The sequence below is a fragment of the Echinops telfairi genome, unplaced genomic scaffold (assembly GCF_000313985.2).
Source record: "Echinops telfairi isolate 266 unplaced genomic scaffold, ASM31398v2 ScPeMD7_3533;HRSCAF=4204_0, whole genome shotgun sequence".
In the NCBI taxonomy this organism is placed as follows: Eukaryota; Metazoa; Chordata; class Mammalia; order Afrosoricida; family Tenrecidae; genus Echinops; species Echinops telfairi.
The window spans coordinates 42,589,253-42,614,937 of NW_022107431.1; the positions used below are offsets into that span (position 1 = coordinate 42,589,253).

General features: G+C 39.6%; 2 protein-coding genes across 5 annotated transcripts in view; one reads left to right on the forward strand and one right to left on the reverse strand.

The window, feature by feature from the left end:
* The window catches only part of TUBE1 (tubulin epsilon 1), a 16,405-nt gene extending 2,026 nt beyond the window's left edge, over positions 1-14,379 (reverse strand). Inside the window, exons 1-10 of one of the 4 annotated variants that reach the window (XM_004702009.2) lie at positions 14,321-14,379; positions 14,157-14,230; positions 12,716-12,768; positions 9,054-9,111; positions 7,424-7,539; positions 6,389-6,510; positions 5,355-5,542; positions 4,966-5,141; positions 3,709-3,849; positions 1,414-1,554 (exon numbers count right to left, since the gene is read on the reverse strand). In XM_004702009.2, coding sequence (XP_004702066.1) covers positions 1,414-1,554; positions 3,709-3,849; positions 4,966-5,141; positions 5,355-5,542; positions 6,389-6,510; positions 7,424-7,539; positions 9,054-9,111; positions 12,716-12,768; positions 14,157-14,230; positions 14,321-14,345 — 1,094 coding nt within the window. In that variant the 5' untranslated portion in view covers positions 14,346-14,379. The other 3 variants (XM_045294369.1, XM_045294368.1, XM_045294370.1) reach the window with 3 other exon arrangements.
* A 251-nt stretch (positions 14,380-14,630) lies between these two features.
* Positions 14,631-22,903, forward strand: FAM229B (family with sequence similarity 229 member B). Its single transcript, XM_004702193.2, has 4 exons — positions 14,631-14,735; positions 18,926-19,082; positions 19,712-19,850; positions 22,703-22,903. The coding sequence occupies exons 3-4, from the start codon at positions 19,726-19,728 to the stop codon at positions 22,848-22,850; spliced, it is 273 nt and encodes a 90-aa protein (XP_004702250.1). The 5' UTR covers positions 14,631-14,735; positions 18,926-19,082; positions 19,712-19,725; the 3' UTR covers positions 22,851-22,903.
* The last annotated feature ends 2,782 nt before the right edge of the window (positions 22,904-25,685 follow it).

Here is a 25,685-nt window from a genome sequence, read left to right on the forward strand (position 1 = left end):
CTCTCTCTCTTATACACATATGAGTTTCTATGGATTTGTTTCTCTAGTCTACCCAGACTGACACATTACTATTTGCAGTATCAAAGTTAGTTTAGGGAAATGTCTTACAGTGAACTAAGGAACACTTAGTGATGGTGATTTAAAAACATCAAGAATCTGGATATGTAAGGGAAAAAAAGTCCATTTTAAATTTCCTTTGCAACTAAACTGACATAGACAGTAAGGCACGGACTTAAAAGTAGGAGCCATGGCGGCTGGAGCGGTGGGTTGAGCGCTGTGTAGGCAGTGCACACGGACACAAGGACTGCAAGGTTGGCAGTGCACACGGACAGCCACACTCCACACGGGAGAGGGATGAGGATGTCTGCTTCCCTGTAGAGATTTATAGCCTTAAAAAAACATATGGAACAGTTCTACCCTGTCCTATAGGGTCTCTATGAGATGGAAATAACTTTGTGACGGTGGTTGGGGTAGTATTATAGTCCTAATAGTGGAAGTAATAAAGACATTCACAAGAGCAACTCAAATAGCATCAGCTAAAATTTCTTATACATCATTTAATACTCAAAAATAACAACACAAACTGCAGCACAATTCACAATTGCAAAGAACTGGAAACAACCTAAATTTCCATCAGTAAATGAGTGGATTAGAAAACTCTGGCACATACACACAATGGAGTACTATGCATCACTGAAAGGCACTGATAAAACACAAAATATTCCTCTGGTTCCTTAAGACTTCCTCCCTCCCCACTATCATGACCCCAGTCCTGCCTTTCACTTCAGGCTAGACCAGAGCACATACACTGGTACAGTTAAGAGCTTACACCACACGGAATCCAGGTCAGATGAGCCCCTCAGGAACAGAAATGGGAGTGGTGATATCAGGAGGGTAGGGAGAAGGTGGGGAAAGGAGGGGAGGAAGTGGTAACCAATGGCAATGATCGACACATAACCCTCCCTGGCCTGGGGGACGAACAACAGAAACCGTGAGGGAAGGGAGACAGTGGTGGGTGTAAGGTAGAAAATAATAATTATTAGTTATCAAGGGGTCACGAGGAGGGGAGGGAGGGGGAAAAAGAGGAGCTGATACCAAGGACTCATGTAGAAAGTCAATGTTTAGAAAATAATGATGGCAATATATGTACAAATATGCTGGATCCAGTTAATGTATGGATTATTATAAGAGCCCCTAATAAAATGATCTTTAATCAAAGAAACAAAAAACAACATTATATCATTATTATCCTGTATTTTCTATTTGAGGAAAATAAGTGAAGTCGTTTGGTCAAGGTCACACTGTAGTAAAACTAAATTATTAGAATTTGAAAATAGGTAGTCTTAACTACTGTGCTCCATTGTCCTGAGCAGTGCACATTATCTTGAAAATCATAAAATCATAAAAGCAAACCTTTCGATATTTCTGCGAAGATCAGAAATCTGTACATCTCCTCTAACCATTAAGGCACAGGCGAGGTAGAGATTATGTTTGGGGTCAGCCCGAATTAGTTGGTGATCTTTGCTAAAAGCATCTGAAAACATCTGATCCAACCTAGGACAATGAAAGAGCCATAGTTATACAGAATAATACGTCTATGAATGACTATAAAGAAAAGAACCATCTATGAATCTATGTCCAACCTCAACTGTCATTTTCTTAAAGAATCTTGATCACAAGCATGAGAAGAAATTATGCAGTATCTACTTTTTAAAAAGAAATGCTTCTGTAATATGTTGTTGATTTCTGTTACAAAATTTTAACTGCAATATAAACGAACTTCTATGTAGTACTCATTTCTAAACTTACTGTATCATTATTTAGTTCAGTATACTTATGTCTTTATAATATCAGAACTACCAAAACTAATTAAAAGCCGGCACCACTAAGATAACTCTGTCTCTGTACAATAGATTACACTGTACATGTGTTAATAATTAGTAGGGCACCACTGAATGACAATGCCAGGCTCCTCTGTAATAGACAAAACTCTGTAGGGTCCCTAAAAAAGGAGACTACTTAAGGTTCTTTTATCCTTCAGTTACAGACAGGAAGATACATGTGACTGAAAAAATCTCTCTATAATACACAGGCTCCTACACCCTTAATCTGACCGAATTCTGGTGCTTAAATCCAGTTTACTCAAAATAAACACACCTAGGTCCCTTTAATAATTCTAGGCAGCTCTGTGAACAGAATCTGCAGAAAGTCTGAAAGAGGGATAGGAACTATGCTGCCTACTCATTCAATAGCTGTTTACTGAATGGATACCATGTGCTAGCTCCTATTCAAAGTGCAATGGACCCAGGACGAATAAAAAGGAGGAATAAAAATGTCCTACTCGAATAGCGCTTATGTTATATCCTGATTATCCCAAGGTAGAAGGGATAGAGGAACATGTGAGCTGGAGAATTCATGAATTCTCTGTTACTGCACTCCAAGCTTTGGCGTGTACGTGCTTTGGGGCATGTTTTAAGGGAGTGGAGGAATTGACGTTTCATCAAAAGGATCACTGTACAAAAAGTAGGCAAACCCATTCTTGATTTTTCTTCTCATCCAATAAATTATAAAAAACAAGGAAGGAGCTATTTATAATTATTAGCATACTTAACTTTGTGTATATTAGAAACAAAATTTCAAGAAATATATACTTTTTTATAGTTATGATTTTTCTTGACCTCTAATTACTAATTTTCTTTTGATAAAGATGGACCGTGGATATAACTGACATTAATATAAACCACATTCAAAAATCACACTCACTGGTTTAGAAACTACTTATAAGAAGTCAGGATTATTTTAGAACTCTGCCCTCAAGTGGCATACTTTTTAATCAAGGATAAATGTGTCTGGGATGATGTAACTGAAACGATAGCTCTCTGAAATAGCTTCAGAATAGCTAAAGCAAAATCAAAATGAATCCAAACACAGCAAGTTCCATGTAGATTTTCACTACCACATTTAATTAAAAACTATAAAATAAATCACAATATGAATTTATAAATTGAAAAAAAAAAAGGCATAAGTCTAATTTTTATCAAAATATACCAAGTAATATCACAAAAAATTCATTTGGCTTTCAACTACTCAGGTTGAAGGAACAAGTCCAAGCATTTTTTCTTCATGTTGAATTTAATTACAATGTCGGTCTTTTTCTCTTTTTAAAGAATCAACTTCAAATATTAAAGTTTCTTAATTACCACTTGTGCAATAAACACTAGAGCCTAAGTTTATATTCTATGTGGCCACATTAAAGGTAAGATTATATATAATATAAAAAGGTCCATTAAATGTACTACATTTCAATATGTTGAGATGTTGACAATGAACATTTAATGAATGATTTCCTGTTCCACTTACAGTGCACGTTGTTTAACGTGCCCAGCAACAGCATATCACTGGGTCATTTCACCTCTTCTTTCGTAGAACAGTCGGAACATGGAGATCCATGATGACCCAATATGTGCAGAGTAGAACTGCACGCCACAGAGTTGTCAAGCATAAGTTCCCAATTGCCAGGGTCTACACCTCTGAGTGCCCTCAAGAGGGTTTGAACCACCAACTTTAGAGTCCCGCGCTTTATCATTTGTGCCACACAGGGGCTCCACGGGGCCATCATGAGTTGAAACTGACTCACCGACAACTAACAACATCTAATGATGAAATCACTTCCAGTTTCCAAGAAATTGGAATAGAGCCACATCGTACCTTCGAGGGGGAACATTAACGTCTGCCAGTGTATATAGAGGTGTTAGGCTTGACACAAGATAATGAAGTTGGGGAAAAGGAACTAAATTCATGCTGATTTCATTGAGGTCCATGTTAAGAGACCCTTCAAACCTTGCAGAGCTGAAAAAAAAAAAAATCAACATCAAAATGAGATTTTCATTTTTAAATGGCATACTTTATAACGATTTATTTGGGAAGCATTTTCACACATCCTTTTGTACATTGTTCTTGAGTGCAGTATATATGTGCTCTTTTTCATTTTTTGGCCGAGGTATTTGAAATATAACCCATGGCTATGCTGTTATCAAATCATTTCCCACTTACAGCGATCCTGCACATAGCAAACAGAGCGGCCCCAAGGGCTTTCCCAGGCTGCAGTCTTTAAAGGGAACGACGGCCAGGATTTTTCTCCATGGAGAAGTTGCTGAGTTCCAGCCACCCACCTTTCTGTTACGAGCAGCCGAGTGTATCAACCATTACACTACCAGGACTCCTGACAGTAACGATAGCCATATTTGTATCTAGATGATCTGAAGTGTGACCGACATACCACTATAGTTGCTAATTAAATCTAAAGACATCTTATTTAACACAGTCCAGATGGACGAAAGCACATGTACCAATACCAGCTGCCATCTGAGTCACTTCTGACTTATGTTGACCCCAGGGTAGAACTCTGCTCCCCGGGGCACTCACGACGATGACCTTGGAAGCAGATCACTAGGCCTGGCTTTCAAGGTGCCTTCGGTGGTTTCAAACTGCCAACCTTTCAGTTAGTGGTTAAACACCTAGTCATTTGTGCACTTAGATACTCCATTACACATATGTAGGTCAAAACGAACTTAATCACCCTGTAAACTTTACTACATTCCTCAAAGGTCTGCTAAATACATTGTGGAACCTTGAATAAAGCATTTCCAAAGTAATCTTGTAGACCAAAGTCTAGGGTATCTTTTAGACTAACTGGCCAGTGAGGGAGCAAAGATGAACAGATTTAAAAGACTGACATTCACAGCAAAAAAATGTTTAATTTTATCTAACCAAATGGTTCTTAAACTTAGCCACTTTAAAATCTTTTATCATCAAATATGTATTCAACATTCTATAGAAGTACTTTGGGAAATACGCCAAGATCTAAAAAGGAAACTTTTAGGAGCAGCTCCTAAAATGTATACTAACTAAAAACTGATAGTTAAAAGCCTAGTGAAATGTGGCACATGCCATCGCTGTGCTTACCTTGTGAGGTTGAGAAGCAAGTTTGCCACGATGTTGTTCATCGCGTCAAAGGGCTTCTGGTGCCGCTTTCTGGAAGCCCCCACACTGGAAGTAACCAGGCTCTTAGGTTTCACGGTTTTCCCCAGTTTTCCGGATTTCACCACGGTGTCAATTTTGCTAATGATGTCAAATAATGACTTTTGAGGGGAAACATGGGAGAGAGCTATTAGGAAGTCTGGCTACAGACGGCATTCTACTAAGCAGGAAAGAACAGAAAGGGAAACAAGATAAACTTACTTTTCCTCTAAAACAGAAGGTTGAACAGTAAAGCGGAGAGAATGCTTCACAGAAGCACACAGACATAGCACTGCGTGAGTGTCAAGTTGCCTGGACACCCCAGTCATTCTTACTTGGTTGTCAATGGGCAACACGCAGTCTGCGTGCTCGTTGAGTTCCTTCATTGCCAAGATGCTGTTATAGGGGGAGGTTATGACATCATCCTCACTGGAAGGATACACTGAAGTCACAAATCGGTATACTTCCGGGAATTCATCCTCAAGCACCTTTAGTAGAAATGTGCCAAGTCCAGATCCTGTCCCTGAGGATACAGATAGCAGAAAGAAAGTAGGGTATGTGATTCACAATACAACTGTGGACACATTTGTTCAGGAATTAAAATTTTTGGATTATTTGTAGAGAAAAGGGTTAAAGTCTTAAATTCCCACTTTACTTCTGATTAATATGACTAACCAAACTTCAGATAAGTGAAGGAAAACAACACATGCCTCACAGAAAACTAAACCAAACCCATTGACAGAATTGATCCCGACTCAGCAGAACAGTGAGACCTGCCCCCCAAGGTTATCAAGTTTGGGAATCTTTAAGGATGCCGGCCCGCCACATCTTTCTCTCGTGATGGGTTAGAATTACTGACCTTGAGCTTAGCAGATGGGCACTGTAACCATGGTGCACCAGGGCACCCTACAACATGGGTGGTGAGGCTTCAAGTCCTGACATGCATCTCTAGCTCTGTGGTTAGGTGGGCTTTCTCTGCTTCACTTCCTTTCACAGTGAAGTTATAATTATATATATGAAAGGCCTTCAAAAAGTGCATGGAAACATGTCATTATCTTTTTTCTTTTGGTCATTATCTTTTAATTCCATTTTTCCACCAGCCTTTTGAAGCCCCCTCCATCTACATGCACATGGAAACACACATACTACCCAAAGTATTGGCTAAAGAGCAAGAGATTCAACTACAATCGTGTACAATTTTAATATGTCAATTTTAAAATAAAGTCATATGCATAAATACATAGATGTATAAACATACACTTATAATAGTTCTATTTTTTATAAATTACAGGCCGGAAAACAAAACTTATGCTTGCAAAACCAATTCCCACTGGTTCCTTAACCCTGTTTGTAGTTAATCAAGTCCTACCTCCTCCCATGGAATGTATTATAAAGAAACACTGCAAGCAATCACACTGCTCTGCTGATTTTCTGAGTTTCTCCAAAATTTTTTCTTGGTACTGACTGCCAAAAACTTTGTGACCAACAGCCCTGAAAGAAGAATAGAGATTTTTAAAAAGTTCTGGCATTTTATTATTTGCTGATTTTATAATTTCTGAGTTACAGTATGAGTTTAGCAGACTAAACATATTCTATTTTATAATTTCAGGTCAGTAAGTTGTATTATAACATCCCGAAAGTTCTAGATTGAAAATGTTAACAAAAATCATGCATCCACAATCCTCAGATATGGAGTCCTGGTGGCAATGTAAGTTAAACACTGGGCTACTACCTGCAAGGTTGGTGGTTCAAACCTACCATCTGCTCTGTAGGAGAAAAGAGAGCTTGGCTGCTCCCATAAAGATTTACAGTCTCTGAAACTATGCAGCAGTTCACATTGTCCTACAGAGTCCCTGTGAGACCGAGTGGACTTGCTGGCAGTTGATATAATGTTCAACTATCTTGTGATCCTGGTGGCATAGTAGTTATGAGTTGGATTGCTAACCTAATGCTAACACCACCACCGCCAGCCGCCAACATATTTAAGGGGCAAACACAGCCCTGAGACTAGCTGTGAATCCTGGGACAAGTCTGGCTTGTACCTGTGTATCAACTTATTAAGTTCACCTCACTGGGGAACTCCCAATGAAGTCAAACACTATAGGTAACTGTTACTGGTTAGTTTTATGCAAGAATCAATTTACAAAGAGGAAACGGGAAAGTTAATTTTTTACCGATTGCTTAAAAAAAATGCAAACAAAAGCAATACAGTAAGAATAAATACACAGGGCACAGGAGCACTGAAAACAACCAGAATTACTGTGAGGCAATAACTTTTAAGAGTTATGTCTGGTAACACACACCTTGCTTTCATGTCAGCAAGACCCTTTTAAAAAAAAAAAGGCCCTTTTCCGGTTTTCTCCTAATGGTTGACATTCAAATTTTATGTTCAGTATATTCTCACCAATTATTCCCTGAGCCAGAAATATCGGTGATGAGCTGCTTGCTATCAAATACATCTCTCAATGGTCCCTGCAGCATTTCATTCACTACGCCTTCTTCCATGTCAATCAAGACAGCCTGAGAAAGAAAGAAAAAAGATAAACAGCAGATTTTCCTTTAGAATGAGCTACTCTGTAAATGAAAGTAACTTGAGGCAGATTTGTTCATTCTTTTGGCAGAATGTGAGGAAATGTGAGCCCCTAAAAGTGAAACGACTTGCCCATAATTGCCCAGCTAATAAGCTGAGATGCAAACCCACGGAACCTACACTTGTGCAATCTACAATCGGGCCCTATTCGCTAACCAAGGGCAACAGTTGAATTAAATACTTGTAAGGTATTAACTACAGTAGTCAAACTACAGGCACATTTAAATTTTGTGAGTTTAATGATTTGTTAATTAGTCATGCTATTGAATGCTGTATGACTAAATTATATGTTAAAATAGACAATAAAATTTTATTTTGCAAATGCATTCAATCCTTTATATACAGAAAGCATTAGATATACATTTTATATTAATTTATTGGCAAATTTTAAGTAGTTTTCAAAAATATTTCTGATAACCTATAATTTTTACCTTAGACTTTAATAGCTATATAACTATATAAGAGGACTTCACTCTATGTGCAAACTGCAGTACTAGAAGTTTTATAAAAGTGAAAAAAAATAAAACCAGCTTATATTGCTTATGAGATGATTTATGGAAGATCAGATAAACATACAAAATAGTAAACCCTCAAATACTTTCAATCTGGCAAAGGGAAGGATAAAAGACGACAGACTAATTCCACAGCTCCTGAAGTGAGAGACATGTCTGCCACTTTCCCAATCACTCAGCATTCAGATCGACAGTAACAACCCTTCTATCCCTTCCTCCATTCACCGGGCCCATGCTCTGCTCTCCCTTTGGGAATTTACTTCAAAAGACCCAACTCACTACCATGGAGTCAATTCTGACAGTGACTCTGTAGGGCAGAGTAGAACTGTCCCTTTGGGCTTTAGAGGCTATACATTTTGACAAGAGTAGAAAGTCACCTTTTTCTTGTAGAACAGGTGGTGGATTTGAAATTGCTAACCTCGTGGTTAGTAGTGTAATGCATCGCCCGTGCCACCACTAGGACTCCTGGAACGTTACCAGGGTGGCTTTAACTCCGTCTGGGGAGTATTTGAGGCTCCTTCTAGAGGCAACCAAGTTCTGAAGTCAAAGCTGTTCCAATTCCTTCCAGCATCAACTTATCAAAACCTTTTGGCCTCTGGTTTTCTCATGCGCATATTGTTATTACGGTCCATCAACTTGGCTCCTACCCACAAAGACTCTGCACAACAGAATGAACTACTGCCCGGTCCTATGCCATCCTCACAATTGTTCCTATTTGTGAGCCCAAATCTGTCGTTGAGGGCCGGCCTTCCCTCTTCACTGACTCTACCAAACACGATAAGGTTTTGGGGTGGACACAAATGCCCCATTAGTGAAAGTCTCTGGCATCCTTTTTTTTTTTTTTTGAGAAGTCAAAATAAAAATTTGTCCTCATGATAGTTATAGTTATTTTAAGAACACACACTATATAACGACTCAAATGTATATCTTACTCGTGCTTTTAAAGAACAAATTCTTCCCTTGGAAATACTGCCACCATCACCAACCGCTCTGAAAGATAGAAAAAGAGAAAAGTTCTTTAAAAAGTTTTAAGATTATTCATGGCTAACAGCGTTATATGATTAACACTGTTATCATAGAGTTAACTTCCAGCTACATAAGCTGGAAGACACATGTAGGCCACGTGAGGCAGGCACAGCATCATTCCCAATCCCCTCACTTGCCAAGACCCAGTAAGGCTGAGAGTGAGGTACTTTCTGCCATCAGGCTCCTTGGTTATTAAGACTGATGATGTAATCCAGTTCTGGCCAATGACGTCAAAAAGAGGTATGCTGACGCAGTTGGTGCCAACATCTCATTTTCCTGCTTTGACTCCTGGAGCCAATTTCTTATAGCTTTGACGTGATAAACTCAAGGAAGAAAAGCCCATAACTACTGGCTTTTCAATTGTTGGAAAGACACTATCTGGATCTTCTAAGCCTATAATATTCTACTTCCAGATTTCTTTGGGAGGTAACTAGGTGTCTTTATCGTTTAAGTCACCACTAATTGTTTTCTTCTGCAGGCAAACATAAATTGACTGGGATACCAGTTATACAAAAAACCCTGGTGGTATAGTGGGTTACACGTTGGGTTGCTAACTACAAAGTCAGCAGTTCAAAACCATCACTCACTCCATGAGGAAAAGACGGCTTCCTGCTCCTAAAGATTGTCTTGGAAACCCAGAGATAGTTCTACTATGCCCTACAGGGTCACTATGAGTCTGAATTGATTCAATGATGAGAATTTTTTTGAAATATAGAAATCTAACCTATATAGCTCACAAGAAGCCAGAATATGTAAAAACAACTTTAAATTGAGCAGATAATGTTTTGAGCAAGGTAATAGCACACTATGGTCCTTGGGTTACTTTTCTTCATAGTTTTATTGGAAACTGTTATGTATGTTTATGTTTTATCTATGACTATGTTCACACTTGTTGAAATGGTCAGGGATTTCATCTTGCTGAGATCCAAAATGGAAGCGGCAATCAAGAGATCTAATGCATTAGGCAAATTTGCTGCACAAGACCTCTTTAAAGTGTTGAAAAGCAAGGATGTTTAACTGAGGATTATTGTCCGCCTGACTCAAGCCATGGTATTTACAATGGCCTCATACGCATATGAAAGTTGGATACCGAATAAAGAAGACCAAAGACAAAATGATGGGTTAAACTATGGTGTTGGCAAAGAATATTCAACGTACCATGGACTGCCAAAGAACAAACAGACCTGTCTAAGAACAAGTACAGCCAGAATGCATCTTAGAGGGAAGGATGTCAAGACTTCATTTCAATTACTTTTGTCACGTTATCAAGACAGACCATTCCCTGGAGAGGGACATCACTTGGTAAAGTGGAGGGGCAGTGCAAAAGAGGAAGGTCCTCAAGATGGTTTGACATAGTAGCTGCAACAATGGGCTCAAACCTAAGAACAATGTGTGGATGGTGCTGTCCGGACAGTATCTCATCTATTGTACATATGGTCACTATGATTTGGAACCAACTAGACGGCACCTAACAAGGATGCTCACACTTGAATGGCAGAGTCAAATAGCTGCAAAGCAGACTTTATGGGCTGCAAGACCTAACATATGTTGTCAACCTATTATAGGTAAATTTCTTCATATTATTAAAAATACATGGAAATATCCTCAGTAAGATACTGAAGTATACATTATATGATCTCATATTTGAAAAAGAATTTTCTTACTAATCTCTGGAAAAGCTGCAGTAGGTGCTGTCAACACATAAGTAGAGTAGCAAGCTGCACACTCCTTCTCCTGGCCCATTCAAACTCGGTATTGGCGAACTACAAACACAGACGAGTTTGTAAAATCACCGTATACAGTGAAAACTGCTTGCAGTTAGTCTTGACTAAGTTATTCAATGAAGGGTTGGTGGCCACCCAGAAAGGTAGGGTTGAGGCAAGGATTTGGTATGCAAGGAAATGATGTAAAAACATTGAAAAGCAAATTTTAGTAGCATGTCTCTTAATTTTTAGGAAAAAATGTTCTGGTTCACAATCATGAAGGAATCTCTACTCTTTGGTATCTCAAATAATATAGAGGTTATCACTCATTAAGGAAATCCTACACCTGATTCACCTTGATATAAATCCAAGGTCACTCCACAATTTTCTGATAGTCTTTTTCAGTCACTTTTTCTGTCAATTCATACATTAACTTTTCTGCTTTTTAATCTCTCATCTCTGACTCTGGTTAATCTGACCGTACTGAAGCGCAATGCACCCATTGTCAAGGTGCCAATAATAATTTCTGGGTTCACAATCTGAGGGTTAGACTTTAGAATTCACCAGAAGTAGAATGAATTGGTCTTTTCCAGAAAATAAATGCCTCAAAGATACAAATGAAAACTGAAAATTTCATTGGATTGAACATGATTATGCATTTTTCATAGTGGCCCCCCTGTGGGTTTCCAAGACTGTAACTATTTATGGGAATAGAAAGCCCAGTCTTTCCCCCTTGGAGCAGCTGGTGGTTTCGAACTGCCGACTATGCAGATCGAGCTCAACGCATAACCACTACGCCACCAGGCTCAATTATGTATTTTTTATTTAAAGCCTACCATCATTTAGTTTCATAAAGAACAAGAAAAACACAACATCCCCTGATCAAATGTTAGCAAAGCAAGTGTTTAAACAGAATCCCAGCATTACTGAGCACCTTATTTCTAAGTGGAAAAGAGCAGGCTGTCTTTATGCTTTGCAAGGCGATATGAGCATACGCACAATAGTGTTATTTCCTCCTCCCCAGTTAATGGAACTATCGCTGCCTGAAAAGGAATGACATTTCATTATTTTGCCTTTCCCTCCTCTTTCAATGACTGTAGTTGATGAACTACTGTGTCATCAGAATTTCCTATTATAGTACACAACATAGTGAGTAAAACCAGAAATTAATATTGTTTCAAAGAATTGTTTTGACTTTAGCAAGGTTGGAAGGTGAACAGGTTAAAAACACCTCACTATTATTTAAAAATCTAACAATCTACTATAATTTTATTCTCTTCCCTTAAGGATTTAATATTAAAAACTAGACAAAGCAAATGTTAAATGACTGTTTCAGATAAAAAGTATATGATACGTATATGCAAGGACTTCAAGAAGCTTGTGGGAAAACGGAATCAAAAGGTAATGAAAATGTTCCATGAACTTTATGAAGCTGCCTTGAATATGCTATTAAGTAAGCCAATATAATAACTGCTTTTTTAGCACATTCTAATCATTCATTAAGTATTCCAGGTCATAAGTAAGATCAGAGAAAAGTATACAATAAATTTTTCTCTCACAAGTTAACCATGAACAGATGCCCTAACAAGATGTCCTCAGAGAAAATCGCAATCTTCATTTCAGAGTGAAGTTAAAATAAATCATGCTGATGGTTTTGCTTTCTAACATGACTTCAACAGAAAAAACGGTGCCCAGTTCTACAGACCATGCTTCCAGTGATGAGAAAACCAAAGCAAACAGAAAGGCAGACACGTTCTTCACAGTTATCAACTGTTTTTATTGCACTTCACGTTTGCAGACTGCTCTCCCAGTCTGTTGACAGGAAAAGGTTCAGCATGCTCTGATAGACTTTAATGGCTTCTTACCTGGTGTCCACATTTCTAAAGAAGCTGCTTATTGCCTCATCATAAATTCCTCTCTACAAAGAGAAAAACATCTATTTATGACATTGTATAGTTTTAATAATTGCACAAGGTACATAACATCACACCTGTCATTAACACTGCACTTGTAATGAATGGCTTTGTTGAGAGCCTGGGTGGTGTAAGTGGTTTGCATTCAGCTGCTAACCTAAAAGGATGGCAGTTGGAACCCACCCAGGGGTGGCTCCCTGCAAGGCCTGGAATGTGTGTCCTCCAAGAGTATGGCCAAGAAAACCCTGTAGGGCAGTTCTCTGTAACACAGGGCATTGCCAAGAGTTGGAACCTACTGGACAGTCATGGCACCCCCCTCACCTCACCCCACCTTAGTGGCTTTACTGTTGTGGTTAGTTGTCATGTAGCTGGCAGGATTCATGGCAAACCCTGTGTACAACGGGGACAAGGCCATTATGACTCATAGGTGTTTTCATTGGCTGATTTTGGGAAGATCGGCAGGCCTTTCTTTCTAGTGTCTTACCGAGGAAGCTCTGCCCACACCTGTTCAACATCAGAGCAACACTCAAGCATCCAATGACAGATGGATAGTGGCTACTGATGAGGTGCAAGGGCTGGCCCTGAACTCAAGTCTTCTGCATGAAGATGTACACCAGTGGTTCTCAACCTTCCTAATGCCGAGACCCTTTAATAGTTCCTCATGTGGTGGTGACCCCCCAACCATAAAATTATTTTCGTTGCTACTTCATCATTGTCATTTTGCTACTGTTATGAATCGGGAGACCCCTGTGAAAGGGTCTTTCGACCCCCAGGATGAGAACCGCTGATGCACATCAATGAGCCACCTAGGCTTTGAAAAAGCATGTCAGGATTCTTCCAATCCCCTCGCAGGAGAATCCATGCTGCAAGGCAGCAGGGGTGATGGACGATTCCCCATAGGGCAGCAGAGCAGGCGCATCAAATGAGCTTCCTCTAAATTCTTGGTGACCATTTTAAGAACTGAGGTATACAAAGCCACGACATGTGTTACCTATTGTAAAATGCACTTTCACATATAGTAGTACTACCTCGGTGATCTTCACAAGAACATGGATAAATGCGAGGGGCCTCGAGAATTGGAAAAAACGATCTGGGAACTCTGGTGGCGTCGTGGTTACGCACCGGCCCATTATTTGAAGCCCCCATCGGCTTTGGGGAGAAGGGCCAGGCTTTCGACTCCCATTGAAAGTGTGCCTCGGGACCCAGTGGGGCAGATCCACCCCGTGGTCTCGGTCAGTGTCTAACGTCAATCTACGTCGAAGCACCGGTATCTCCTTGACAGTGACTGTTTCATACAACGGAGAGCGGTCAGATCGAAGCGGAACTCGCGCTCTGACTTATCGGGAGCAGGGACTTCGATGACCGGCGGCGGGGAGGCTCCGGGCGCCGGTACCTGGTTGACCGCGGCGTGCTCCCTCAGCGCCAGGTCCCAGAAGCAGCAGCCGATCTGGTTTCCGCACTGTCCCACTGCTCCCCGGAGGGGAGGAAGGAAAACGGACATTAGAGTGCGGGAAACGGGGGCTCTCGGCCAGGTCCCCGCCGCGGGGCGCTACTTACCCTGCACGACCACCGACTGGGTCATGCCGAGGAGCAGGCCGTCCGAGTCAGCCCGCAGCCCGCGCCGGCGTGGGCATTCGCCGCGCCCGCCCACTTCGTTCTCCGAGCCACGGGGCGGCCGTAAGTCACGCCGCTGCCGCAAGGCGCGGCCGTCGCCAAGCGCGCCTGGGGCTCAAGCTGAGACTTTACTTCAGAAGGCCCGCGCAGGCGCGCTCGCGTCTCCCGTTACCATAGCGACTGGGCTCAGGACCGCAAATCCTCGCTGCCTGGTAAACACCTTCGAGTAACCGCAGCTCGGGAGGCCCCGGTAACTGGCAGGGTATCTGGAGGCTCTGGAGTTTAAACTATGGCTCGTTAAAACTCTCCATGAGCGTTTATCAGAAGTTTAGTGCTCGTGTATAGTCTCACCCTAGCGGTAGGTCAAATTCCGTTTGTTCTGAGTCCACGGGATGTGGCGTTGACATCTTTTACCAGCGAGCCCTTGGTTCTAATAGAGAAGGAGCAAGGTTGCCGCGAACAAAGAAACGCTAGACAAATGGACGTGGTGGGGCACCCCGAAACGGTAGCGAGACCCAAAATGAGCAAAGCGAAGACACCCAACTAGTATTTGGTGAACGTCGTGTGCGCCCAGAATATAACTAATAGGCTATCGAGGATGAAAAAGAAATCAAGTCATCGATCGCTCCAGCTCCAACAAGCTCAAAATCTAACAGAAGACACACAAGAAACTCAGGATGTTGATTTACAGTGTCGGTGTGGCTCTTATAAGTGCAATTGGAATCAGTGGGTGAGATTGTAGACGGGGGAGAAGGCTAATGAAAGAGATAGGGTTAAATTAGGTATTTGATTTATGCAGTGTTCATGGGAGAGCAAATGATTGAAAAAGCACTCATTACGGAAAGTTAGCAAATTCTTAAAATTTTTCAAACACTGGAAAGCAAATGATCAAATTACATCAGATTTCAAGTAAGAAACAAACAACAACAAAATACCTCACTGCCATGAAGTGGTTATGGTTAGCGGTTGGAAACCACCTGCTGCTCCTGGGGAGAAAGAGGAGGCTTTCTAGTAGAGTGCCAGTCTCGGAAACCCACAGGGGCGGTTCCACCCTGTCCTGCAGGGTTGCTGTGAGTTGGATTTGACCCGATGGCGGTGAGTGTGATTGAGTTTGCCGTCGAGTCGATTCTGACTCATAGCAACACTGTAGGCCGGTAGAACTGCCCTGTGGGTTTCTTTGGCTTCTCACATTTAGCAGATGGTAGTTTCACCCACAGTAACCACTATACCACCAGGACTCTTGATTGAAAGCATTCCTTGAATGCAATATTTTCCACAAACATTTTGAGGAATTAGAAATTGTAAGAAGTCTTCTCCAATAAAAAGTTAAATTATATGTATTTTTAATGCTTATCAGTACGAACTGATGATTGACTAGCATGCCTTATTCCCCTACTAAGAGAAATGTTTGTTGTCACATTTCTCTGATAGGTGGTAATTTGAAATTGCAGTGGCTTGTTGATGATGCGATGGCCACCGCACATTTCCATTTAGATGTTTTTATCTTAGTCCTTATCTATCTTGGGATTAATAATTTGTTCTTGTTAGAGGTTGTTGGGTTGGTTCTGACACATAGCAACTCTATGTACAGTAGGTCCAAACACTGCCCCATCCTGTCCCATCTGCACAATTGTCGCTCTGTTTGAGTCCAGTGTTGGAAATACTGAGTTAGTCCATCCCACGGAGGAGCTTTCTCTTTTTCTTTCACCTTTCACTTTACCAAGCATGGTGCCCTTTTCTAGGGACTGGCCCTCCTAATAACATAGCTTAAAGGATGAGGGACAAAGTCACTAGTAACAAAAAACATCCTGCAATTGCAAACAGCATCTTAGCTGCTTTTTGAGCAAGAAGTTAGTGTTAGAAGCTGGAGCTTCCAACAATTGCAGAGTTTGGTCTATTTTTTAGGCAGTGATGTGGGTAGAAGGAATCACTTCAGGGAGGTGTGCTGCCAGTTCATACGGTGTTCTGGCCTCTGCAGAGCGCTACCCTGCTAGTGGTAGTCATGGGCCCCAGAAGCTGTACATGGAAAAGTTAAATTAAGAACATTTGAACAGGAAAGATTTGGTCTTTTTTTTTAATGCACTCTGTTGACAGGTTCAAGGCTAGCACACTGCAGGAGGTGGGAATACTCTCCATATCTTTGAAGATTCTTTACATTTTGGGAAGTGTGTGTGTGTGTGTGTGTGTGTGTGTGTGTGTATGTGTCTAGCTGTCTAGCTGTTAGCTAGGGTTCCTTGACTGACTTCTGCCTCAGTGCCCCTAAGGCAGCCCAGCAAACAGGTATCTACCACCAGTTTCTCAAAGGCTGGGTATTCTATACCAGCTGTTTGCTAGGGGAGCAGTCCATGTGGAGGACATACAGGCAGTCTGGCAAGTCTGAGAGAGTGACCCCACCCAGTGCGCAGTGTACTGTGAGTCTGAGCAGGACAGGTGTACTCTTGTGAATCAATGCTAGGGACAATTTCATCTGCTGGTTCTTTGTTGGGGTAAAGGACATGGCAGTGGTACCCTGCCTCCCACTGTTTTTAAAAGATGCTGCTGCAGGGAAATCCAAAGGAGACACTGCTTTCCTGATAAAAAGTTCAGTGAGACGATCAAGCCGGGTGAAAAAAGCCTGAGAGTAAATCAGTGGTCCCACATCAATTCCCTTGGCTTACCTCGAGAAGAGAATATCAGTTACACAGAACTAGCTGTGAACTGTCACCTGTATAGGCTGCCTTCCCTATATACTATGTTTTGAGAAAAGAACTCTCCCTAGCTCACTGTCGTTGGGTAGAGTCTAGCTCACAGTAACCTATAGTACAGAGCAGAACTGCCCTATGGGTTTCCTAGGCTGTAACTCTGTATGCGACCAGAAAGCCTCATCTTTCTTCCATGGAGTGGCTGGTAAATTTGAACTGCTGACCTTCAGATTAGCAGTCCATCGTGTAACCCACTATGCTAGCAGGCTTCCATTTGATCAAAGATAAAAGAGGATGTTAAAAAATCACCATGATATTTCATTGCAGAGTTAGACTCAGGATTCTGTTCACAAGCTGACGTTCACTAGAGATCAACTAAGAAGCACCAGACTCAGGTTTTCTTTTCATGTATTTTTCTTTTAAGGAACACTGAATGTTTTGCCCTGAAGAAGAAGGCCTCCGATCATCTGTTGACCAAGTAACACACTTAACTAAGCCAATGACCCACTGTTCTCAATTCTGGCTCACAGTAACCTTATACAGGAATCCCAGGGCTGTAACTCTTTATGGGAACACATAGACTCATCTTTCTCTTGTGGAGTGGCTGCTGGGGTTGAACCAGCAATCTTGTGGTTATCAGTCCAACGCTTAACACCACCACCAGGGCTACCATGGTTCCTTTGGGTAAGCCAACACTCACAACTAATGCTGGGCAGATGTTGTTCCCGGCTTAGTAAACCATAGAAGTGTCTGATTTAAATGGCGATGGCAGGCTATTTCAATCCACTGATGCCTAGCACATCAATATTTATGTGCTCCATTTAATTTTTGACTATATCTAATATTCTTTGCACATTGTACAAAGGGAAATAGAGCTTAGCATAAAATATACATAATAAAGGCTTAAAAATTAGGCCTAAAACTGCTAACTTGCATTAAATAGTAATCAGCTATAAAGATGGGAAAAATGGTTATCTGAACAGTAATTTTAAGGCTACAAGGTGTACATCTTCAATATTATTGAGTGGGGCAGGAATACGCTGAGCTTAGCCCTGAGTATGGAAGCCATCAACAGTCCTTCAGAAAGGAGGGACACCAGGGAAATGAAGAGGTGAGCAGAGGGAGAAGCTCAAGAACCAATGAAATAATCGGACAGTATAAGCTATCCCTTCTGGTAATTTCAAAAGCTGTTTAAAAAACTAGGGGAAAAAAGGTAGTCCTTGTAGTCGAGGTGAATTCTGGGGAAGAGTTTTAGGGAAATTTGTACAGGTGCAGTTTTGAGGGCAAGTGAATGGTTTGAGGAGGAAGGTAGGTTGGATCAATTGAAGTTATTGAGGGTAAATCTGGAAAATAGCAAGAATGAAGAAGTAGAAGTGGGACATAGAGTGAGGGACTCAAGCATTGTGTTGTTCCAATCGATTGGCTGTAGGTATATAGTGCTGCTGCTGTTGTGATTGTTAAGCCTTGTCAAGTTGAATTTTCTACTCATAGTGTGTGACAGGATAGGACTTCTCCATCGGGCTTTCTAGGCTGTAAACTTTACCGGAGCAAATGACCAGGTCTGTCTTCCACAGAGAGGCTTGGTGGGGGAACTTCTAACCTTGACGTTAGCAGCTGAGTGCTTAACCATTGTACCACCAGGCTTCTTTAGGTGATAGATAAAATGCATTTATAGATTAAGATAATATTTAATACTGTAGAGCACTAAAGAAGACAGTGCTGACAAGTATAAAATCCTCAACCCAAGTTTAAAGCAAAAAAGTAAACCAAGCACCCAGTTATTGTTGAGCAGCTTCTAAATGTAAGCTAGCTTTCAGCGTATTGCTGAATTGAGAGGGGGGAATTGAGAGATCTGATCCTTTGGCAGGAATGAAACTCTGTGAGAGAATCTTCTGATGTCATAATTTCTGCGTGTCACTGAGACATTTGATCATCATTCTTTTGGCCATTCCAGTCTTCTATGGAAGGACAGGAGAAGCAGTTGATCTATTCACCTGTCCAGGAATCACACTCGACCAATTTTGGTAAGTCTTTGCATCTTGGTTAAGTTAGTTAATATGTACTGTCTTTATATAGTCATACGAATCCATAAATGTAGTACATTTTTATTAAGCATTACAACCCCCACTAAGTAGTTACGTTTTAGGCATAAGAAAGAGGTACAAGACAGTTTCCTATTCTTCTGGGGCTAAAAGCTGAAAACATGCCAAGTTACTGAAGGTAACTAGTAAGGACCTATTTTGTCCCAGAAACTAGTGAAGGAATTGAAGATTCAATGGTGACAAAGACAAACATGGAATGGGGAGGGAGGAAACAAAAACTTTACATATATTACATATATTTGTAATATAGTACATATAATATCATAATTATATAATATAGTAATGTAGTAATTTCACACATTTGAAATGTAATATAGTAATTTAGTAATTGATAATATAGTAATTATTAATTAGTATAGTAATATAATTACTATATTATTGTAATATAGTAATTTATGTAATATAGCAATTTCACACATTTTAAAGATATTTTTGGATGTTATTTTCAGAACATTTCTGTTTGCCTATAACAAAGGCAGCAACATTAAAAAAGTATAAAGAACAATTTGAAGACAGCCTTCTCACCATTTGATTTTAATTTATGAACCTAGGTCTTCAGTGAATTATGCCTTTTCGGTTTGGGATCCAGGCAAGGAGTTTTCCAATGGAAGGAGGAGATTCTTCAATAGGCCTGGAACTTGGGTTGAGCTCTAGTGCTGCCGCTAATGGGAAAGAGACTTCACCAACCAGGTAAAGCTCTCTGATCTTACAGCTGAGAGAATGTCTCATGTCTTTCTACAGCTTAAGCTTTACTTGATGTTCAATATAGGCAAGGGAAAGAAAAACACTGCTGTTATTAAATCCATATTAAAAGAGACCAGACTTGTGTAGTAGATTCTGTATTTTACAGCTCCGTAAGTCTAGATGATAGAAAAATTCTTTTTTTAAATGATAAAAGATATATATTATTGTAAAACACACACACACATACTTGTAAAAATACTCTGCCACTTGTCTGTTAGTTGTACTGTGTGGCTTATGTGTTGCTGGAAGCTATGTCACTGGGATTTCAAATACCAGAAGAGTCACCCAAAGTGAGCTGGTTCAGCTGAGCTTTCAGACTAAGGACAGACCACAGAGAAGGAATAGACTATCCACATCAGAGGACTTAGCCACCGACACCCTTATGGATAGTACCAAAATACTATCAGATACTGGAAACCTCTCGAGCACTATCCAATCTGTAGGCTGAACAAATAATCAGAGAAACAATTGTAAGAAGAAGGAGGCAGCATCAGGATAGGAGAAAGGCTTATTAACAACTTGTGATATACAGATGACACAACATTGCTTGATGAAAATAAGGGGGAATTGAAGCGTTTGCTGATAAAAATTACAGACTGCAGCCTTCAGAATGTATTACAATTCAATGTAAAGAAAAAATGTTCACGATTGGACAAATACTTAACATCATGATAAATGGAGAACAGATTGAAGTTGTCAAGGATTTTGTTTTGCTGGAATCCACTATCAATGCTCACGGAAGTAGCAATCAAGAGACCAAAGGACGCATTGCCTTGGGTAAATCTGCTGCACGAGAGTTCTTTAAAGTGATGAAAAGCAAAGCTGTGACTTTGAGGACTAAGGTCTGTCTGAACCAAGCCAGGATTTTCTCAATCACCTCATGGCATGTGCAAGTTGGACGCCGAATAAAGACAACAGAAGAAGAATTGACGTGTTTGAATTGTGGTGCTGGCAAAGAATATTGGAAGCACCATGCCCAAAGAGCAAAGAGATCTTTGTTGGAGGAAGCAGAAGAATGTTCCTTGGAGGCAAGGAGGATGAGGCTTCATCTCAATTACTTGGATATGTTGTCTGGAGAGACCAGTCTCTGGAGAAGGACGTCATGCCCAGCGGAGGGGCAATGAAAAAGAGGAAGGCCCTCAGCAAGAGAGACGGACACAGTGGCTGCCCCGGTGGCTTCACACAACAATGTGAGGACAGTGCAGGTGGTGGCAGTGTCCTCTGTTCTGTACTACGAGTCCTCTGTGAGTAGAAAGCAACTCAGTGGCACCCAACAACAGCGTGACATCCTATTGGCCATTTTCACTTTTTAAAGGTATTAATTACATTCACAATGATGCGCAACCTTCACTCTTGTATATTTCCAAAACCTTCTCAGCACCCAAACAGAAACTCTGTACCTATTGAATAATAACTCCCCCTTCTACCCTACCCCTAGTCTCTGGTAATCTCCGATCTTTTTTCTGTCTGGATGGATTTGCCTATTCTATTTCACTTAAGTAGACTGATACACTATTTGCCCTTTGGGATCTAACTTATTTAAATTAGCATAATATTTTTAAGGTTTATGCATGTCAAAGCATATATCAGAACTTCATCTCTCTTGATAGCGGAATACTATTCCGTTGAATATATATGTCATGTTTTGTCTATCTATTCATTTGTTGATGGAGACTTGAATTATTTCTATAGATACTGGTAGCAATTGTGTCTGCTTCAGTTTCTACTATCTTTCTTTTATATGTATGTGCACATATATGTGAAACTGCTATATCATATGATAATTGCATATTTAACATTGTGAGCAACAGACAACTGTTTTCTACAGTGACTGTACCATCAACACATTTTTACAAGACTGGTGATAATATAAAGATTAGCTAATGTTCAATTAAAGAGCCATACCTGATATCTTTCATAAGGCTATAAATATGAAAATGAGTCAGTCTCTAATCTTAGACTTATATCACTTTGATTTGTACTTGACCCTCATCAGAAATAGATATATATATAATGTGAAGATTCCATGAAATTAAATGAGTTTTACAAAATTTTAAACAAACCTATAATAAATAAAATGCATCCTCATTTTCCATATATGTATATTTTTACCATAGAAAAATATTCAATATTTCATTATTTCTTATCTCATTGCTTGGAATTTTTTGGAACACAGATTTAAGTTTAAATAAGCACAAACTTAAACAATCAATTATTCAAGGATTGATTAGGGTATTTTGGGAAGTAGTGAGCTCCTGGTTTTAGAACGTTTAAGGTTGAATAACTATTTGTTGAGAGCCTTGGAAAAGAAATTCAAGCAGACGCTTTTTGGACTACATGTAATGTGAAGGCCTTTCAAAGCTGAGATTCTTTCAACTTTTGACTAGAATGTGGAGTAGTGTGTTCATGTTTATATTTGCCCACAAAGCTCTTACTTTTTAAATCATTGAACTAAAGTTATGTTAAAGTGTATTAAGAACAAATTGTCATTGCATTACCACGATGCATTTTCTCTCTCTTTGCTATTTAGCAATTATTAATCGCAATACTATTGACTTGGCTATAAAGGAGTACCTTTGTATTTATTAGTTTCCTACGATTAAATGTCAAGCAACAGCCATAATTTCTTTGTAACAGAAATCTAAAATGTTTGCTTCATCAGTGTCCCTGTTATAATTACTTCATGATTTCAAAGATGTCAAGACTATTTCAAACAGTCAAATATGCACTCAAACTTTGACACCCAGTTAAAAATACTTCCTTTTGAGTAACTACGTATTATTTTCTCTGTTATCCAGGCAGCTCCGACGATGTCCTGGAAGTCATTGCCTGACAATAACTGATGTTCCCATCAATGTCTATGCAACAATGCGCAAGCCAGCTGCACAGAGCAGCAAGGAAATGCATCCTAATAGCACCGTTAAGTCTTATGTAGGTGTTGACTAGGTCAAGGCTAATGGACCAGTATCAGCTGGTAAACAATAAAAGTGGCGGCAACTTTGGACGATGACAATAGTTGAAATGTTTACTCTTAGTATAAGAAATATAGTCAGTAAAACATGCATAATGAGAAGTCATCAGTTATGTTTGATTAAGAAGACAGAATATGTCATAATTAGAAAGTGCTTTAGAGATAATCTAGCCCATGGTGAATCATTAATAATAACAATTCAGGTGAAACTTTAAAAAAATCATTTTATTGGGGCTCATACAACTCTTTATCATAATCCACACATACATCAATTGTGTGAAGCACACTTACACATTCGTTGCCCTCATCATTCTCAAAACTCTCGCTTTCTGCTTGGCAAGGTGAAACTTAATCCACCTTGGTTATTGATCAGGTGGGCCTTCTTCTAAATGCTTAATGTATTTTAGATTGATTTCCTTTGTTTATATTATACCTCTACTTAGCAGAATCCTATCTCTAAAATATTCCATGACAGTTTCTGATACTTACACAGATACTAAATTCTGATTCTGATACTAATCTGTCCAGGAAAAATTATGATGGTGGAGAAAAGAGACTGTTAGTTTTGTCCTTGGTCAATCTGCAAAGCCTTTAACCTGCTTGCATATACAAGTTTGCTTATTGGCTGAATTCATTTAATGAGATCAAGGGTATGTTTCTAACCTCTAATTACCCAGGAAAAACAATGTTTTATTTTAACACTGCACCCCAACTCTTTAGCTCAGTGGTTCTCAACCTTACGAATGCCGTGACCCTTTAATACAGTTCCTCATGTTGTGGTGACCCCCATCCATAAAATTATTTTTGTTGTTACTTCATAAGTGTAATTTTGCTACTGTTATGAATCGGGCAACCCCTGTGAAAGGGTCATTCGACCCCCACAGCTTGAGAACCACTGCTTTAGCTCCTCATTTTGAAGTTGTCAACAATGGGTATTGAAAAAACAATGAGTATTTAAAAAAACATAAAAACAAAAACCTAAAATAACCTCACTGCCATCAAGTTGATTCTGACCCACTACTGACCCTATAGAACAAAATAGGACTGCCCCCATTGAGTTTCCCAGGTGGTAAATCTTTAAGGGAGCTGAAAGCTGCATAGTTCTCCCTCAGAGCACCTGGGGGGCTCAAACTTGCTGATCTTGCAGTTTACAGCTCAGCAGGTAACCCACTATACCATGAGTTCCTGTGAGAAATCTCAGGTGTATTTCCTTATTTGTTAGACGTGGGATCACCTTTGAGGTCTAGGTCAGCTCTCTAGTCTCATTTTTTCTTGCAGTAGTCCCCAGAAACTTAGCCTGTTGCTTTCTCCTCCTGTTAAGTGCCACCATCCATCTCCCCAAGTGATCTTTTCCAAGTAACTGACTCTAGAGTCAGATAAAACCCTTACGGTTCCTTGTCTTTCTTTGATAATGTACATTATAAGCACGTTTTTTTAAAAAAATATAGTTAATAACTGTATGGGCATAGATGTATGAAGACACAAACAACAAATATAGAGAAGTCAAAAGATTCAACATCTTAGTGGAAATAGTAAACTAGAGATAGATATAAAGCAAATCTATACCAATTTTAGAAAAGCTTTAAAAATAACCCTTAAGGGAATCAAAGTAATCTCTAGGTAATTTAGCTGCCTGCAAAATAATAATGTAGGACTCCTTAAAGGAAGACAGAGTATAAAGGTCTTTTAACACACGGTGCTCCGTGTTTAGCACAGTGGTGTCCTCAGCAAGATGTTACTTCATTGTAGTTGAGTGGTGAGTAATGGAATGACCTTAGACTGAGGGCTGCCCTGGACATTGCCAAATAAGGCTAATAGCAAGACTTGAAATAATCAAAATGATTGCAGATGTAATGAATAACATACAATTAAAAACTACCAGGTATGCAAAGCAGAAGGAATATCTGTAATTAAGAGAATCATCAGTCAATACAAACAGATCCAGGAATAACAGACGACAGTCTTAGTAGACAAGTTACTATAATCATAATCAAGAAGGGATTAAGAGCTAGACATTATGAGACAAAAAGATAAGCTTGAAGAAATAATAAGGTTATTCAAAATGAAACACTAAAATATTGGAAAGAACACAGATAAAACCTGTGTTCCAGTATCATTCAATCTCACATTTATGTAAATGTCTTCCAGAAAGGTACAGAAACACATTTGAAGAAATAATGAAAATAAATTTCTGTAAATTGAAAGATCCAGGAAACTATACTAACATCAAAGGGAAGAAATGTGAAGAAAACAATAAGCATGTCAAAATTAAATTGTCTGAAAACCAGAGATAAAGAGAAAAATCTTAAAAGCTGATAAAAACAAAAACAAAGTACCACATTTACCCAGAGGAACAAAAATTAGAATGATAACACACATAAGAAATGAAGTCAAGAAGGCAATGGACTATTACCTATATCTTTTCAAAATGAAGATAAATAACAGAATTGCAGGTGAATGAATATATTGGATGGTGTAAGATAATAATAATATATAATATATAATAATTAAATAATCTATTTAAGTATTTAATTTAATAATTAGATTTATTTAATTATATAATTATATATTATATAATATGTATAAATAATTATTAAATAATAATATATAATAATAAGGGTTCCTGGGGCAGTAGGGTAGGTGAGAGAGGGGAAAAGGTGGAGCTGCTATCAAAGAGCTCAAGAAGAAAGAAAATGTTTTAAAAGTAATGGTGACGGGGAGGAGGAGAGACTGGAGCACATCCTGACCCACTAGGCCAAATAGAGCAGCCAGTCCACAGAGAGGACCACGTGGCCAACCCCACTATGAGA

What these genes read in the sequence shown, in the direction of transcription:
- FAM229B (XM_004702193.2), top strand. Translation starts at nt 19,726, where the DNA reads ATGCCTTTTCGGTTTGGGATCCAGGCAAGGAGTTTTCCAATGGAAGGA. An exon ending in AAAGAGACTTCACCAACCAG is followed by an intron (nt 19,851 to 22,702) that starts GTAAAGCTCTCT and finishes TCTGTTATCCAG; the next exon opens with GCAGCTCCGACGATGTCCTG.